We start from the raw sequence: 16,634 nt of genomic DNA, 5'->3' as shown, positions 1-16,634 counted from the left end.
AAAACACGCCGAAAACGACGCAAAAATCGTCGCCATAGGAATTTGTATGGCGATGATTTCTGCGTCGTTTTCGGCGTGTTTTGTTACCAAAGAAACAGATAATACTTTTCGTACTAACCTGCTTTTACACATCGACCATCGAATCGTACTAATACAACGAATATTATAACCTGTTCACTCACCTAATCAAGTATCCTTAACAAAAACTTCTGCATGTCAAATGAAATCAAAATAGTCATTTACTATATTCTCATCGAGGGACCGTCAACTTGAGTATTTTCGATTCATCCACCTGACTTGAAAAGGTGTATTTTGTATTTTGTCGTATTTAAGTATTTTTAAGTTTTGTGTATTTTGTATTAAAGTGTATTAAATTCATTGTGATATGTATTTTTCGCGTACAAAGTATTTTCGAGGTATTTTTGAGTATTTTTATTAGGGTATTTTAGTTTCAGCGTGTACGAATATCCGTATTTTTGTGTATTTTCCGAAGTGTGTATTTACTATTCAGCTGATTTATGAAGTTGATCGCCCTCGATTCTCATCATGTATGTATATTACACTCACAACTTTTACTGCGTACGTACTACACAATTTATTTCTAAGTTATTTCAATCATCACACTAAATGACTTTTATGAGTGAAATGTCATAAGAAGATAGCTTATGTAACGTAATATCACAGACAAACAGACATAGCACTCATAAGTTGTTCATCGAACAAGCATTTAACGGTCAATTTGAAAGTATCTCAGTTGGTAGTACCAGCCGGTGAACACTCGTGTTTATTTCAGTTACCGTGTGGACGTAATTTGTGATGAGCCCCGGTCCCTTTCAAATTGTATAATTCAGTGCCAACATTTCAAAGGGGCGTAATTGCATTTGTAAACAATGGCTTTAGTCGTCAATTTCTCGCAAATGAAAGCTCACTCATGAAAATGAATGACACCAGCACGCAGAGGTATGTTTCATGTATCAGCTAGCATTTGTAATTTGGAGAGGTGGGTTTGCATTTGCGAGAAATCGACGTCTAAAGCCATTGTTTACAAAAGCAATTACGCCCCTTTGAAATGTTGGCACTGAATTATTTATGTACGGTCCATATATTTGAAATGACGTTTCACATTAATCTAGTGATGGCCGATTTTCATTCGAAAAATCGATTAATCGATTAACGAACCGAAAAGTAAAATATTTGTAATCGGTTATATCATGCCGATATAAGCATTAACATCTCCAGAGGATCATCACCGATCGTTTCAAACATGTGCAGCACTCCCGGAAAAAAATAACCATGCAATTACCATAAAATAAAATACAATTACATCCAAATCTATGCCCAACAATCGATCTTATTGTGCGTATATTGTACAAGAAATTTTAACATATTGTTATTACAATAAATGTACAATACATTCCATATAGTAAGAGTTTTCAACAATAGAACAGCAATACAATTAATGGTAATTGGCTCAAGTTTGTTCGGGAAATAGTGATTTTTCGTATGGTTAAGATACATAACAACCCCCTTGTTCTATTGTATATTTTCACATTTACTATAGATTCTATTGTGGAAACAATACATTCTATTGTTATTTTATCGTTGTGGAGAATGCGATTTATTGTAAATACAATAAATTCTATTGTATGGTTACAATACATTTCATTGTATCTCCATGGTTCTTTTTTTTACGGGCTCATAGCTGGAAAAATGGCAGCACAGCGAACAAAAATAAATCGATTAGTTGTTAATCGAGTAATTAAAAAATTGGACATCTCTGATTTTGGTGTGATTGTTTTGATAAAAATGAGCGCAGAATTTCATCTCTACCGAGGGGGCAGCAAAACCACAAAATTACCTTGAATACGGGGGGGTATTCATTGGATGAAAAGGATCGTGAAAGAGGACACTAAAATAGAATGTTTTTCTTCTGACAGTTTCATCTTAGTATTCATCTTTGGTAGTACCATAGAGGTAATTCTAAGACTAGAAGGTCCCGAAATAACGTGCTCAACTTTTTGGCTCAGCTCTAGTACTCTCTTCGGTCCCAAGCCAATCGATTCACCCCTCGAAAATCCACTAACCCCTCATTTTATCTGTCAGACTTTCATAGCGAATCAAAACAAACATTGTGTAGTAGTAGAATTTCGACTAGAATGGGGTACGTTAATCGTTTGCTTGGGACCAATAGGCTAGTCAAGTAGTGAGCCAATTTAAAATCGTTAGTTTCGTATTGATTGTTGGTAGTACCATAGAGGTAACTCTAAGACCACTGGGTCCCGAAGAAAATCATTATTATTTTTGGCTCACTCAGTACCAGAACAACGGTCCCAAGCAGTCTCAAGCTATTTCACTCACCCCTGCATGTTCTGCATGAATCCACACACCCCTGATGTTATCTGTCAAACTTTCATAGCGAATCAAAACAAACATAGTGTAGTAATAGAATTTCAACTAGAATAGGGTACGTTCATCGTTTGCTTGGGAACAATAGGCTACTAAAGTGATTAGCCAATTTAAAATCGTTAGTTTCGTATTGATTGTTGGTCTTGCTTTGCAGTTCCCCATGTACCGAAGAGGCTTTTTTTATTAGCAATTACCATGGTATTCGATTCAGTGTAGCATCTATTGGCGTCTTGCAGTGAAACTTTTCGCCACCTAGATTTCGAAGTGAGAACTACTAGAAGGAGGATAGTTTCCAAATTCTCCAAGTAAAACAGACGATTTTTGGGGCAAATCGGTACATAAAGAAAAACTAATAATTTCCGGTGGATACTTTTGCTTGAATCGTGTAAGAAACCGTGTTTGCAAACTAACTGTTATTATTTCGGTATGGATCGGAGATGTTTTCATGGAAAATTATGCATAACAATTTTGCACCCACATCTAGAGGTTACCTCCTGGGCAGCAGCATTTTTCGGAAAATGGTGAATATGTGCGATTTCCACTAGGATGAAAGTGGAAATTAAGTGAATTTACTTAGGAAAGATTGTATCATGCTGGTGATTATGGAGAAATGGTTGTATAGGACGGCAATTTTCAATAAATGTTCATTTTGGCCTTTTTTAGGTAAACATATTGATATTCACAATTTTCGATGGAAAACGCAACGGAACGGAACTTGATTTACTCAACACGCACCATACTATAAAATGGTGGTCGATGGTTTATAAACTGATAACAAGATGACAAATCATCTTTATTTTGAATAATTGAGCAATTCCCGCATAACCATAAGAAGCGCCTAACCACCAATTCGGGATATCATCTCAACTTTATGTGGTATGGTCGAATCATCTATGATATCGTTAGTGTATCGTACCAGTTTATTAGGGTTTACTTCTGTTTAGATCATATGTACGATGCAGCATTGATGGAGCTGTGAAATGAAATGAATATATCTTATGGAATTATATCTGGAAAAGTCAAAGATGCTCATCAGTCTGATCGTGAAAATATTTTCTTCTTCAATTCGAATGTTATATTGGAAGGATATTACGCAGGCTTGATGAAAATTATGATTTAATGCTAATTTTCACGAATTTTATATGCAGTCTGTCATCATTACCATCATCATGCAGTGGCGACATCTGCGTCGACCTTTTACGGCAATCTTCCAATAGTTAGTACTCATGCCTCCATTTAGTACAGGTTGACATTTTCAGTCCAGAGTTACCCGATTCGAAGTCCCCACAAAAGCGCTCGCGACAATTGGAGAAATTCTCTTGTTTTAGGTAGAAACTCCGAGCAATTTCTCCGCACTCACCGAAGCCGAGCCGAAACCGTTGTGGCGTTCTCTCCCGCCCAAACGAACTAAACTTTCGCCTTCGGTTGCGGCGGTTCGGTAATAATTTGTCTTGAACTTCGTTTCAGTATTGTATCTTTTCTCGTTTAGTGCAGTTGACGGTGTGTGATTTGTTCCGTAGTGAGCGGCAGTTCCGGACTGAAACATCAGCAGCAGCCATTTTCCAAAGAAGTGTGCGTGTTTACAAGAGAGAAGTGGATTTTTGTGTCCCTGCGATAATCATTTTTATTACCAAGTCGACGTAGCCGAAAAGGAATATCTAGATAGCAAAAATGGTACGTAATTTTCCAGCCGAAATGGAGGTTATTCTTCGAGAAACTGGCTCTTCTGGGGGGAGCCGAAACTGCAGGCGTCCGACGCCGCTTGGATTTTTCGGGGCTTCGCTCTTGCAGATGGATGAAGCGAAGCTCGGTCGTAAAATGGAAAATACAGGAAGAAAATTTCTGACGTTTCTCCAGTTGCTGCTCTGGGAAGGAAAATCGATAGGATTTACCTAGCTTGCTTGGATTTTCCTCCGCATTGAGATTGATGAATTCCGCTCTTGTGTGGAGAGGAAAAATCGGCAAAGGCGCACAGAAAGAGCCAGCCTTGAAAGATAACCTATATTTTCGTGGTCCGCGATGGCGGACTTCGCTTGCGGTGGGTGATGATGATGATGAAATGGCGATTTTTGTTGCCGGCTGCTAACCGTTTTTTTGTTCGGATAATTTCGTAAACAGGCTGGAGGAAAGGCTGGTAAGGATTCCGGAAAAGCGAAAGCCAAAGCAGTTTCCCGGTCGGCCCGCGCCGGGCTTCAGGTGAGTTTATTTGCCGGTTTGGCAGCAGTGAGGAGGGAAAATTTGGCGCCAAAGTGCGTCTTTGGCGGAAGAGTGGAAATTTACCGGGCAGTAGTAGTGTGATAACGGTTGTTTTTGTTTTGCTATATATTTGTAGTTCCCGGTCGGCAGAATTCATCGACACCTGAAGAACCGTACGACCAGCCATGGGCGCGTCGGAGCAACGGCAGCCGTCTACTCCGCCGCTATTCTGGAATACCTGACAGCTGAGGTAGGTTTCCCGTTGTCCTTGCGTTAGAGCGGGACGGGTAAAGCGTAGACCGATGCGCTGCAGTGGGAGAGAGTGAAAAGTGCAACATAGGAAATTTGGGGTTAGGGATTAGCGCGCGCGTTCGATGCTACACATTGATGCCTGTTTTTAGTTCGTCGTTTGTTACGGCGCCATTTTGTTCGTTTTTTACAACCGATTGTTTGGGCATCGTTTTGTCGGAAGCGGGAGATGCGGGTAGCTGCTAGGTTCTGTATTCCGTGTGTGTACCTGCCACGGCTACGTAGGTTTAAACAATTTCGACGATGCGCGTAGATCTATTTATTCACAGGATAGCACCTAAATACGTTTGATCTGGGATAGCGCTTTGTTGGTAAACAAATAACTGGTTTCGCGCCATTGTTACCTTTACTGTCGCGCGCGCGATTACAAACGTTGGAAAACGTTCGTCTGGCTTAGTGCGTATGGCGTCATTTTTTTATATTACGCAACATATTATGTGCCTGAAAAAATTGAAAAACAAAATTAGGGTTGGGCATTTGTTGCCTGCATCTTAAAATTGGATTCTTAAAATTTTGAAAAAATATACCGGTTATTAAACATCATCGGAAAGAGCTTCGCTTTTTGACACTAAATTAATAAATTGACAGCTCGCTCCCTCACAAAGTCCCTCCATGAGACCAGAGGCGTCACTTTTTACCTGTGCACCAATTTTTAAGATCAGATGAATGCTGAAATTTTTGGTTGAAAAAAGCATGACATTCTACCGCGTTTTTACCTGTTTTTGTTGACTGTAACTGAAGAAAAAAATAAAAGTAGCCCTAACATATTATGGCTGATTTGGAAACTACGATACATTTCCTATAAGAATTGAACAACAGGAAATTATGATTTGACATTTACACACTCACCAAACCGTTTTGAGGTTTTCAAATCTTTAATTCTGATCAATTTATTATTTTAGGGAATTGAACGCATTTTCCAAATTGCAATAATTACTTTAGTTTGACAGTGCTTATTTCGTTTTAAAAACTGATAAACCTGTCAGCACCATTGTAACGTCACGTATAATATATACGTCATATAAGCTTCTAGTTACTCAATATCCTATCCCATTGCAAGGTAGATTGAGGTTAATGTGGTGTTTACATCTGTGCTCATTTGCTAGTATACTAGAACCACAGACAAACAGACATAACATGATATTTCTCATTTTAAAACATCGTTGCTAAAACATTACCGCCATCTGTTGAGTACACTGTGGTGGGTAGTACGCTGAACAGATGGCGGTAGTGTGTAAACGTCAAACGCAAGGGAATTTACTATGCGCGCTACAGGTGGCAGTACTACCAACTGATATATTTTCAAATTGACCGTTAAATGCTTGTTCGATGAACAACTTATGAGTGTCTGTTTGTCTGCTAGAACTACTGTACTTTTTTTTCCTTGATTAGAGCACCAATGCTACCCTACCTATCGACCCATCAACTCATGAACAGGGAACCAACGGTTTTATCTCCCTTCCGAAGAAAGGCGTGATCAGAGATGTTATGCCTCAGTACATCCCAGCGCCGACTGGGATTGAACCCAGGCCTGCTGGGGTGAGAGATAATCACGCTTACCACTACACCACCGGCGCCGCTACTAGAATTGTACTAAAAAGTAGTCAGTGTCTAGCATGAGATTTCAAGAACAACTGAAATTTGTGCTAGTTGGTTGAGCTGGTGGAGCTAGTGAACTAGCCTAAGTGTAAACAGTCCTTAAAGCAGCGCCACTGGTTTTATTATTTGTCATAAATGGAATAATTTAACCTTAATGTGTAAATTATTAGGGGGAAGTCCTCTATGCTCGGACAGTTTTTGTTTTTCAGCAATAACTTAAAAAGTATTGGATTTCAGGTGTTTACTTTCCCATTTATTTAAAGAGAAACAATATCGTAAGTAAAAAAAAACAAGCGAGAAAATAAACCCTTTGCAATTTGAAGTTAATGATGGGTAACAATTTGTGTGGGAATCAAATCATACGAAAAGTGCCCCTATGGCCGGACGTAGTGTCCTCTATGCTCGGACACGAAGGTCTGCTTTGTAAAAGATTACACAATCGGCACAAAAAGGCCAAGGGACGCTTTAATATTCCTGCGCAAGTCTTGTGGGTCCAGTCTTTGCACGTTGAGCATCTTATGAAGCCTTCCTTATCCGATTTCTGGCAGACTAGGCAAACGCGCTTAAGAGGTTTTTTTGCCAAGTGGTTTTCTTTGTTGCTTTCGCATAATCTTTTGGTTTGATTCCGCTCTTTACGAAGATCTTGCATGGACTCCTTAATTCTCTTTTCTTTTTCCTTTTCCTCTACCAGCGTTCTGATGGAAAGTGATGTGTCAAAACTGTGCTTTTTTCTGACTTCCGCTTCCTAGATTCCGAACGCTTCTGGACGGCATCGGGTAGTGGTGACAGTTTTTGAATGCTTGCGGTAGCACAAGTAGCAGAACAGGTTGTTGGATTGACAGCAGCATCTTTTACGAAGATTTCTTTTGGACCAGTTGCAGACTCTTCTAACGGAATGTTTGTAAAATCACATGATAGGAAGTCCGATGTCCGAGAAAATGTGTTTATTGAAAGGATGAATTCCCGTACACTGGAAACCCGAAACTGCAAGATCTGTTCGTGCTACCTTCACGTATGCCTCACCTACGAGGCCAGTAATATCGTAGTCTGATAGTCCGTGCTCCTGCATTTTTCCGCATCCACACTTCACAGCGTTCATGGTAAGCATTCTTGAACGGTTTCATGAAAGTCCGGTCGAGTGGTTGCAGCTTGTGACTTGTGTGTGGCGGAAGACTTAGAACATGAACAAAATGTTCTCTACAAAAGTTAATCACTTCCAACGTCTTCTGGCTGCTGTGACCATCAAGTATTAGAAGAACAGGTGATTGTTTTGTAGGATGCGAAAAATTTACGAAATGTTCAAGCCACTGTAAAAACAAATCACCATTCATCCAACTTTTTGGCTGAGCAACTCCTTTGCTTTGTGCGGGGGCGTTAATCATAAGCCTAGCATTCATGTTATGCCTTGGAAAGACAAACAAAGGCGGAATGTACTGTCCGATTGCACTCATCCAAAACAAGGTAGTGATATTTCTTCCACGTTCCGCAGATGCCAGTTTACCAACTTGACGAACGGCTTTAGGAGCTAAAACCTTCTCATGCTTCGGCACACAATTGACTCCAGTTTCGTCGCAATTGTAGATTCTGGTAATAAACTAGGCAGAGCAATTGGAAAAGAACTTCTTTATTGAACGAAGGTTTGTGAAGGAATGAATAAATTAGTGACACGAATCTTCATGGGTTGCTACATGCTTGTTGTTTGGACAGAGTTGATCGGTTGCTACTCAACATCCCCGCTCAACCGAAAAATCCCAGCTTTTCTCGAAGAAATGTGAACGGTCCTCTTGGCAAGGCCTTCGTGAATCTATCAGCTGCTTGCTCATTGGTCGGTACGTACATTATCTTGAAAGCACCTTCTTGAATCTTCTCGCGCATGAAGTTGTATCGAATATCTATGTGCTTCATATGTCTATGGTCTCGGGGCTCCTCAGCTATTCGAATGCAAGATTGATTATCTTCAAATATTGGTATGGGATGCTCGAACGTAGAACCAAATTCGCACAGCAAGTTACGCAGCCATATTGCTTCACACATCGCTTGACTAAGGGAAACATATTCCGCTTCTGTTGACGACAGGGCTACAGTTGCTTGCTTCTTTGTATTCCAGGATACCGTCGCACCATAAACTTGGAAAACATTCCCGGAAATTGATTTTCTGTCCTCTCGATCATTGCCCCAGTCGGCATCGGCATAACCCTTCTTCTCGTCGCTGATAGACTAAACCAAAATTGATCGTCCCTTTCAAGTAGCGCAGCAGTCGTTTCAGGTGGTTCCAATGGGTGTCAGTAGGGAAAGCTTGAAATCTGCTGAAATAACTTACAGCTGCGCTTATGTCCGGCCTTGATGATATCGTCAAGTAGGTCAGACATCCAATCAATTCGCGATACGGGTGTGTTGTTGGGTTGTCATCCTTGTTGGTGTCCAGCTTCAAATTCGGGTCCATTGGGGTACTAACGGGGTTACAATCCTCCATACCAAATCTTCTCAACATGTCTGCAATGTATTTCGGTTGGCTGATCTTCATTCTTCCAGTCTTGAAATTTCGTTCGACCTTCAACCCCAGATAGTGTTTCAGTTCACCCATGTCCGTCATTTCGAAATTCTTGGTCAACATCGTTTTGATTTCTGCTACAGAATCCAGTGAGTTCGAGACAATGATGATGTCATCCACGTACAATAGTATGTACATTACAGTCTTTTCTTGTCGCTTCCAATACAAACAGCTATCCAATTTTGATCGTCGAAATCCGAGCTTCAGTACATACGAATTGAACTGTTCGTTCCAACTCCTCGGAGCTTGCTTTAACCCGTATAACGACTTCTTCAAATGGCATACTAGTTGAGGATTGTCGCTCTGCAGTCCTTCAGGTTGACGCATATAGATGTCTTCCTTCAGCAGGCTGTTCAGGAATGCCGTCTTCACATCCATCTGGTGCACATGGTACTGCGCCTGATTCGCCACTGCAAGCAACACCCGAACAGTAGTAATCTTCGCCACAGGAGCATATGTTTCATTATAGTCGAATCCTTTCCTTTGAGAATAGCCCTTCGCTGCGAGGCGTGCCTTGAATCGATCCACGTTTCCAGCTTCATCACGTTTGACTTTGAAAACCCACTTGCTGTCGATGATATTCTTGCCTGGTGGTTTCGGCACTAGCTCCCATGTTCCGTTCTTCCGCAATGAGTCAAGCTCGCTGTCTATGGCATCTTTCCAGTCCGACCAGTCGCTTCGCTCCTTCAGTCCAGCTATTGTCGAAGGTAGGTTGTCCACGTACGCCTCTGCACTAAGTGCATACGCCATCACGGAATCATCAATGGTCTCGGTAGCACCTGCAAAACTTTGATCGGCAGAACTCGTCCCAAAGCTGGTAATGAAATCAAGGAACTTACCGGGAATTCTGCGCTCCCGTCCGCTATGCCTCGTGAGCACTTCTGCCGAGCAGTTGTCACGTTCTGGTTGCGAAGGGAGCGCGCCGGTTGGTTCCTCCTCCTCGTCAACAACTTGAACGTCGATTGGTTCCTCCAGCTCGTCAATCACTGCGGTTGGTTCTTCCATCTCGTCTTGAACGTCTTCTGTTTCTAGTTGTTCCTCTCGGCAATCATTATCTCCAAATGGCATCGGCATCGACTTCACTGTAGCTTCAACGACTTGTCGCTCGTCGAACACAACATCACGAGACGTGAATATCTTCCTCGTTCTAGGGTCCCAAATGCGATATCCATTCGTTGTATATCCTACCATCACATTCTTCGAGGTTTTAGAGTCCAGCTTGTCACGTTTTTCTTTGGGTATCCATGTATACGCAATCGATCCAAAAACGCGCATCTTGTCCACGTTTGGTTTCTTGCCATACCAGATTTCATATGGAGTTTTCTTTTCTTGAAGAGCAGACGTCGGACTTCGGTTCAACACATATGCAGCAGTCTGCACAGCTTCGCCCCACATTGATTTAGACAATTCAGCATCTTGCAGCATCGACCGGGCCTTCTCCGACAGTGTTCTATTCATCCTTTCTGATACTCCATTTTGTTGTGGACTGTACGGCACCGTGAATTCCAGTTGAACTCCTTCAGCACGACAGAAACTTCGAAACGATTTGCTGCTGTATTCTCCTCCGTTATCGCACCTGAGCCTAGCTATTTTCACGCCGAAGAATGCTGTCACCTGGGCATGGTAACGCTCGAACATCTTTCGAACTTCGTCCTTTGACTCCAACAAATAGATTACGGTGAAGTGGCTAAAATCATCGATGAACGTTACATAATATCGCTTTCCGTTCCAGGTAGTCGGAGTGAATGGTCCGCACACATCCGAGTGGACCAATTCTAGCAGTCGGCTTGAACGTCGTTCCGTCGATTCTTCAAATGCTTGCCTAGTCTGCTTCCCAGCCAAACATATTTCGCAGATACAACTATTTGGCCAGTCTTGAATTTTCGAAGAAGTTTCAACCATCGCATTCTTCCACAGACTCTTCAGATTACCTGCGCCAAGATGACCATACCTTCTATGCCACAAATCGAACCCATCGCTTTTGAACACCATCGCACTTGCGCATCCTGCCTCACTTCCGTCTCGGACAAAAATATCTAACGCATACAATTGACCCAATCGCCGACCAGTACAGACAATACGACCGTCCTTTTCTATAGTCACCTTTCCGCTGACGATCTTGACTGTCATATCATTATCTTCCAATCTCCGCACCGAAAACAGGTTGCATTGTAGCTCCGGCACGTATAATACCTCGTTTACCACGGCAGGTTGCTTCTTTCCATCGACCAGCATATCCACTCTTACGGTACCAGCGGTTTCAGCAACAATAACTTGGCCAGACTTCGCAACAGCTATGTGCATTTTACGCTTCAACGAATGTAATTCTTCGAACAACGATTTGTCTTTCAACATGTGATCAGTGGCGCCTGAGTCCAGGAACCACTCTATCTTCCGATTCTTCGACGAAGTCAGCAATGCACCACTGCCAGCGCTCGTAGTCGCAATGAAGGCCACCTCATTTTCGCTCGTAACATTCGCTCCAGCTTTCTGCCGTCGTCCAAATTTGCCTCCAGATTTCCAGTTCTTCTCTCGATCCTTTCTGTCGACTTGACGGTTCTCAGGACATTCAGCACGCTTGTGTCCAACACGACCGCAACCGTAACACTTGTAGCCAGCTTTTCTTCCAGCGAACGCAGATTCACCACTGCCGTTTTCTTCGTAATTCGTTGAACACTTACCGGACCGCTTCACTTGCTCATCCAACAAACGTTTCTTGACGTATTCGAGAGTTAATTGATCGGGCTGAATGGTTTCCAAGGCAGTAATCAGAGCTTCATAAGATTTCGGCAGGGCTAACAAAAGTTGACAGACGACGTCTTCTTCTTCAGTCTTCACTCCTGCAGCTTTCATCTCACGAAGTACCTTCTCGAACTGGAGCAAAAATGACTTGACGTTCTCTTCTTCCTTGAGCCGCAACTCTTGAAACTGCTTCCGTAAGAATAGTTTTCCAGCGATTCCGACCCTTTCAAAGGCGTTCTTGAGCGCATCCCAAGCTTCCTTCGCAGTTCTCTTATCCTTCACATATTCCAGCTGATCTTCGGCTATACGGTGAATTAACAGGTTCTTGCATTTTCTGTCCTTGGCCATCCGCTCGTCCAGTAGCTTCTTCTTCCGCTGCTTCTCTTCAGCAGTATCACCCGGAAGTTCCCTCGCGTACTCTTCGTCAGCAACAGCCTTCTTCAGACACTCCAGCAAGCCTTTGTCTTCCATCAATACTTCTATTCTGAGCTTCCAGTTCCCGAAGTTTTCGCCGTTAAACAGCCAGAGTTTGTCGTCGCTCATCTTGAAGTCTTCTTCCGTACGAATCAAACGACCGTTACTTCACTATCGATTCCGGTTCCGCTCTGGGCCCATAACCTAATAAACTAGGCAGAGCAATTGGAAAAGAACTTCTTTATTGAACGAAGGTTTGTGAAGGAATGAATAAATTAGTGACACGAATCTTCATGGGTTGCTACATGCTTGTTGTTTGGACAGAGTTGATCGGTTGCTACTCAAAATCTGGACGGTTCAAATTTGTACTTAACTATAAGATTGTCAAGATTTGAGTAAAATAACTGGTGAACCCAACAGCTCTCATTAGGCTAGTCGACTCAGGAGTTCTCAAAGAAAATCCATGCCTTTTCATGAAGCTGTAGTAAAAAAATGTGCCTTTTTTGGTGTTGAAGGTTCCTCTTCAGCTCTTCCACGAGATCATAGACCAGTTTCAAAAACTCCTTCAAAAGTCCTATCTGATTTGGCCGATATTCTCTTTTGATAACCAAGGCTATGCGAACCATGCCTGAACATACACACTTAGATTTTTTTGCCGAGATGGGCACCACCGAGCGGCTCGGCATTTTATTTTGCTGGAAATTCAGCAAAAAATATGTTTGTTAGCCGAGATCTCGGCAAAATTCCCGTTTGTTAGCTGAATCTCGGCAAGTTTTTCACTGAGATCCAGCAAAATAAAATGCCGAGCTGCTCGGTGGTGCCCATCTCGGCGAAAAAATCTAAGTGTGTACACATCAGCTGTAAACGGCAGTATGAAAATTGAATAGAAGTTGAAAATGAGCGAAGGGCCATTAATGTGACCAGTACAAAGTCAATCGTAGTAAAGTCGTTGGTCCCCGCTTCATGAGTTGATGGGACAATAGGTATGGTCCAGGTGTGGGAGCTGCCTTCCTGGCGTCGGTAGCATTGTTGCTTAGCAAGGAAAAAAATCAAGATGAGATCCAATTGACCGGAGATGAGCTTGCATGCAAGTTGCAGTATGGGTTGCTAGCATAGTACGCCTGACAACATATGGTAACTCTGGTTGAATGACATGTGCTGAAACAGCTGAAAAATGCGCGTTTAAAATCTTCGACATCAAAACAGACTCAACATTCTATTGATGGCTTGAACCTTCTTAGACGAATTCTTCAAAAGGTCTTTCTTTTTCGTTAAAAACTCTGCTGTAAGAACTTCTTCAATCGAACTGTGTGACGGAAATAGCACGAAATATATTCGCATCAGGCCTGAACATACTCATTATAGCTAAAACACTATTTCTCGAAATTATGAAACTATGAGATATTATTAATTTGCATATGTAAGATGCAAGAAGAGGAGGTATAGTTGTGTATGACACATAAAACCTCTCAATTGCTTTCAGAGGGTCACAATTGGGTTCTTTAATTTTGAAAAATGTATCGTTCTTTATTCATCATCTGAAAGAGTTTCGTTTTCGGAGCACAGCGATATTTTTTCGAACCCACACACTTTCATCTCGATATTTAAATCAAGATTTAAAGCAAAATAATAACTTCACTGTTTGACACTAAACTAACAAAGTGACAGCTCGCTCCCATACAAAGTGACACCGAGGGGCGCTAATAATGTGATTTTTGCAAATGTAATCGTACTTATTTAAAATAGTTCCAGTGTACCAACATTGATGAAATTTTGGGTTATGGTTCCATTTTTAATGCAGATTACGAATATGCATTTACCTCAATACCCTTAAAGAACCCAATTAGCTATTGTAGCTCGTCAGTCGTGGGCAGTACACTCAACAGATGGCGGTAGTGTGTAATCGTCAAACGCAAAGGAATCGACCATGTGTATGTTGGCGGTGGCACTGCCAACTAAGAAACAAACATTGATCCTAAAATGAGTGTCTTAAGTTTTTGCATCAACTTATTATACAGGTTGTGATCGATAAACTTTTTTGAAATCGTCATTGTCTCTGTGCCATGAAGATTGCAATTTTATCAACTTATATGTTATTTTTTAAATGGTTTAATATTCATCTATTTAAAATGAAAAACAAATTTACTTAAAAATTCTGCTCAGAATTATCATGGGATTTTACTTAAACTCACAAGAAACATTGTGGATTCTTCATAGAATTCATTTATTATTATGATGAAAAATCAATTCCTTCGCAAAATTTTATTATAAAATCTCCTCAGGAATCCTCCTGAGTCTATTCGTTTTAAAATTATAATGTTCGTCCGAATTTTCTTTGAATTATTCTTAAAATTCACTTGCTCTCCTCATATTCCTCCCATAAAATCATTCTCAGAATCGGCAAGGAATAACATTATTCTTCTTGAAGTTCTTCTCACAACTCTCATGGAATTATCATAAGAATTAACCTAAGAATTTAATCCAGAACATGCTTTCTTGTCCGAAGAAATTTATTGGAATTCATCTTAGTATTCCTTAGGACATTATCTTGTAATCCTGGTCAGAACTTGCTTAGGATAAAAGATTTTGAAATGATTCTCCTCGCCTTTCGCTTGAATTAAATGTTTAATTCCTTTCGAAACATTTCGTAGGTAAATTTCTCTTAGGAAAATCCTACCGAAATTATTCCTATAATATTTTGTAAAGAGTTCTGATCCAATTTTCAAGGTAGACAAATTTGAAGACTCAAATTCTAGATACAGGCACAATGTTGCTGTTATACTTATGGCCCATTATACTTAGTAATCTTTTCGGCGCAATCGCATTAGCTTGTATGCTTCCGGATAAAAAAGGGGAAACTGGTTATTGGAATTTGCTGGTCATCATGGCCGGCATACCGTTCTAGTTGGGTCATGATAAGCTATACTGCCTATAATCGCATAACAGTCCCATAAGGATGTTCATCAATTTTGAGATAACAACGCTATCCACTATCAACTGGCATCTACTTTCATATTATGCGATAAAACTACAAACTTCGATCATGCAAATGTGAGAACAACATCTAGTCAGTTTGTCCCATCAAGCAAAATAATCGCATAAGTCCCGTCCTTAAATTCAATCGTCCATAGTTAAAGTTTGAGTTTTGCCTTAGAAATGCCATATTTTTCGCTGATATAACAAAATTTGAAAGCTTCATTGCAACTGATTTTAACTTGAAAAAATTATCAATAAATTTGCTATAATTTTTCAAATATTGACATGGTAATTGCACTTCGTAACTTCGACGGCCATTTTCTCAATGCCTACTTTTTCCATATGGGACTGATATGCGATTATAGGCAGTATAATATATGGAAGAAACGTGTAAAAATGTCACTGAATATCCTACCAGAACCAAGATTACTAAATGTGCATCTTCCATTTCCTTCGCCCATTCCAGGTGCTCGAGTTGGCCGGCAACGCCTCCAAGGATCTGAAGGTGAAACGTATCACGCCCCGTCACTTGCAGCTCGCCATCCGCGGAGACGAAGAATTGGACAGTCTGATCAAGGCGACGATCGCCGGCGGTGGTGTCATTCCGCACATCCACAAATCACTGATCGGCAAAAAGGGTGGCCCCGAATAACGTCCCTAAATTTTGACTAAACAGAACAACAACAAATGATTAAAGACACAACACAAACCGCAACACGCGCCCCGAAGAGGACGAAGAAGAAGAAGAAGATCAAGTCTATACCACACAAACACATATAACAGAACAGCCACAATGGAAATACGAAGAACAGAATATTAACTGGGGTTGATTGTGCCAACGGATCAACCGGAGAGATGAGAAAGCATTAATTTTACTATAGAATCGCGTAGACAGAGAAGAAACATTACAAAGATAATCTATATCTTAGTAGAAATAATAACGTCTACATGACGATAACAACTGAATCGAATAGTTTCGTTTGCTATGAGTTTTAGCATCAGTTTTTAATACAATTAACTACAATTTGTTTTTCTTTTCTACATCCACTCTTCTGCCCTGTATCCAGACTAGAAAGGCTCGGACCGAAGCTCGGAGCCTTTCTAATCTGGGCTACTTGTATTCCGAGTAGCACGATTCTCTATATATTGTTTCTTTTATCCACGTTCTGCAGTTGATTTCGTGTAACACACACACCCGCCTTTTTAAAGAAATAATTTTTGTGTTTTTTTTTTCTCCTTTCTGTTCCCGGGGCCGAGGTGTCAGCTCAGCAAACAACAACAGCAAGTCGTCGTCGTGTTTAACTAATTTTTAACGCAAATTGAGAGAGAAAACTAAAATGAGAGAAAAATCTAAAAGAAACCCTAGAGAGTACATAAGTTAAGTGCGTTTTTCTTATTATATTTTCGATGAAAAATAATAAAATTTTACTATTAAGAAAAC

At 40.9% G+C, this 16,634-nt stretch overlaps 1 protein-coding gene across 1 annotated transcript; it reads left to right on the top strand.

Annotated features, from left to right (window-relative positions):
• The first annotated feature begins 3,911 nt into the window (after positions 1-3,911).
• On the top strand, positions 3,912-16,634 carry LOC135698680 (histone H2A.V). The gene is made up of 4 exons (XM_065218758.1): positions 3,912-4,080; positions 4,525-4,602; positions 4,739-4,852; positions 15,660-16,634. Exons 1-4 carry the CDS (start codon positions 4,078-4,080, stop codon positions 15,843-15,845), a joined length of 381 nt encoding a protein of 126 aa, XP_065074830.1. The 5' UTR covers positions 3,912-4,077; the 3' UTR covers positions 15,846-16,634.

The sequence above is a fragment of the Ochlerotatus camptorhynchus genome, unplaced genomic scaffold (genome assembly GCF_037179485.1).
Source record: "Ochlerotatus camptorhynchus isolate MF236.1 unplaced genomic scaffold, CSIRO-AGI_Acam_v1.1 ptg000094l, whole genome shotgun sequence".
Lineage (NCBI taxonomy): Eukaryota > Metazoa > Arthropoda > Insecta > Diptera > Culicidae > Ochlerotatus > Ochlerotatus camptorhynchus.
Note: the sequence above shows the minus strand (reverse complement) of the source record. Positions and strands in the feature narration are given on the sequence as shown.

Bases quoted from the DNA above. Each gene is read 5' to 3' on its own strand.
- LOC135698680 (XM_065218758.1), top strand. The intron at 4,603-4,738 runs GTGAGTTTATTT...ATATATTTGTAG, and splicing joins CGGCCCGCGCCGGGCTTCAG to TTCCCGGTCGGCAGAATTCA. The intron at 4,853-15,659 runs GTAGGTTTCCCG...CGCCCATTCCAG, and splicing joins TGGAATACCTGACAGCTGAG to GTGCTCGAGTTGGCCGGCAA.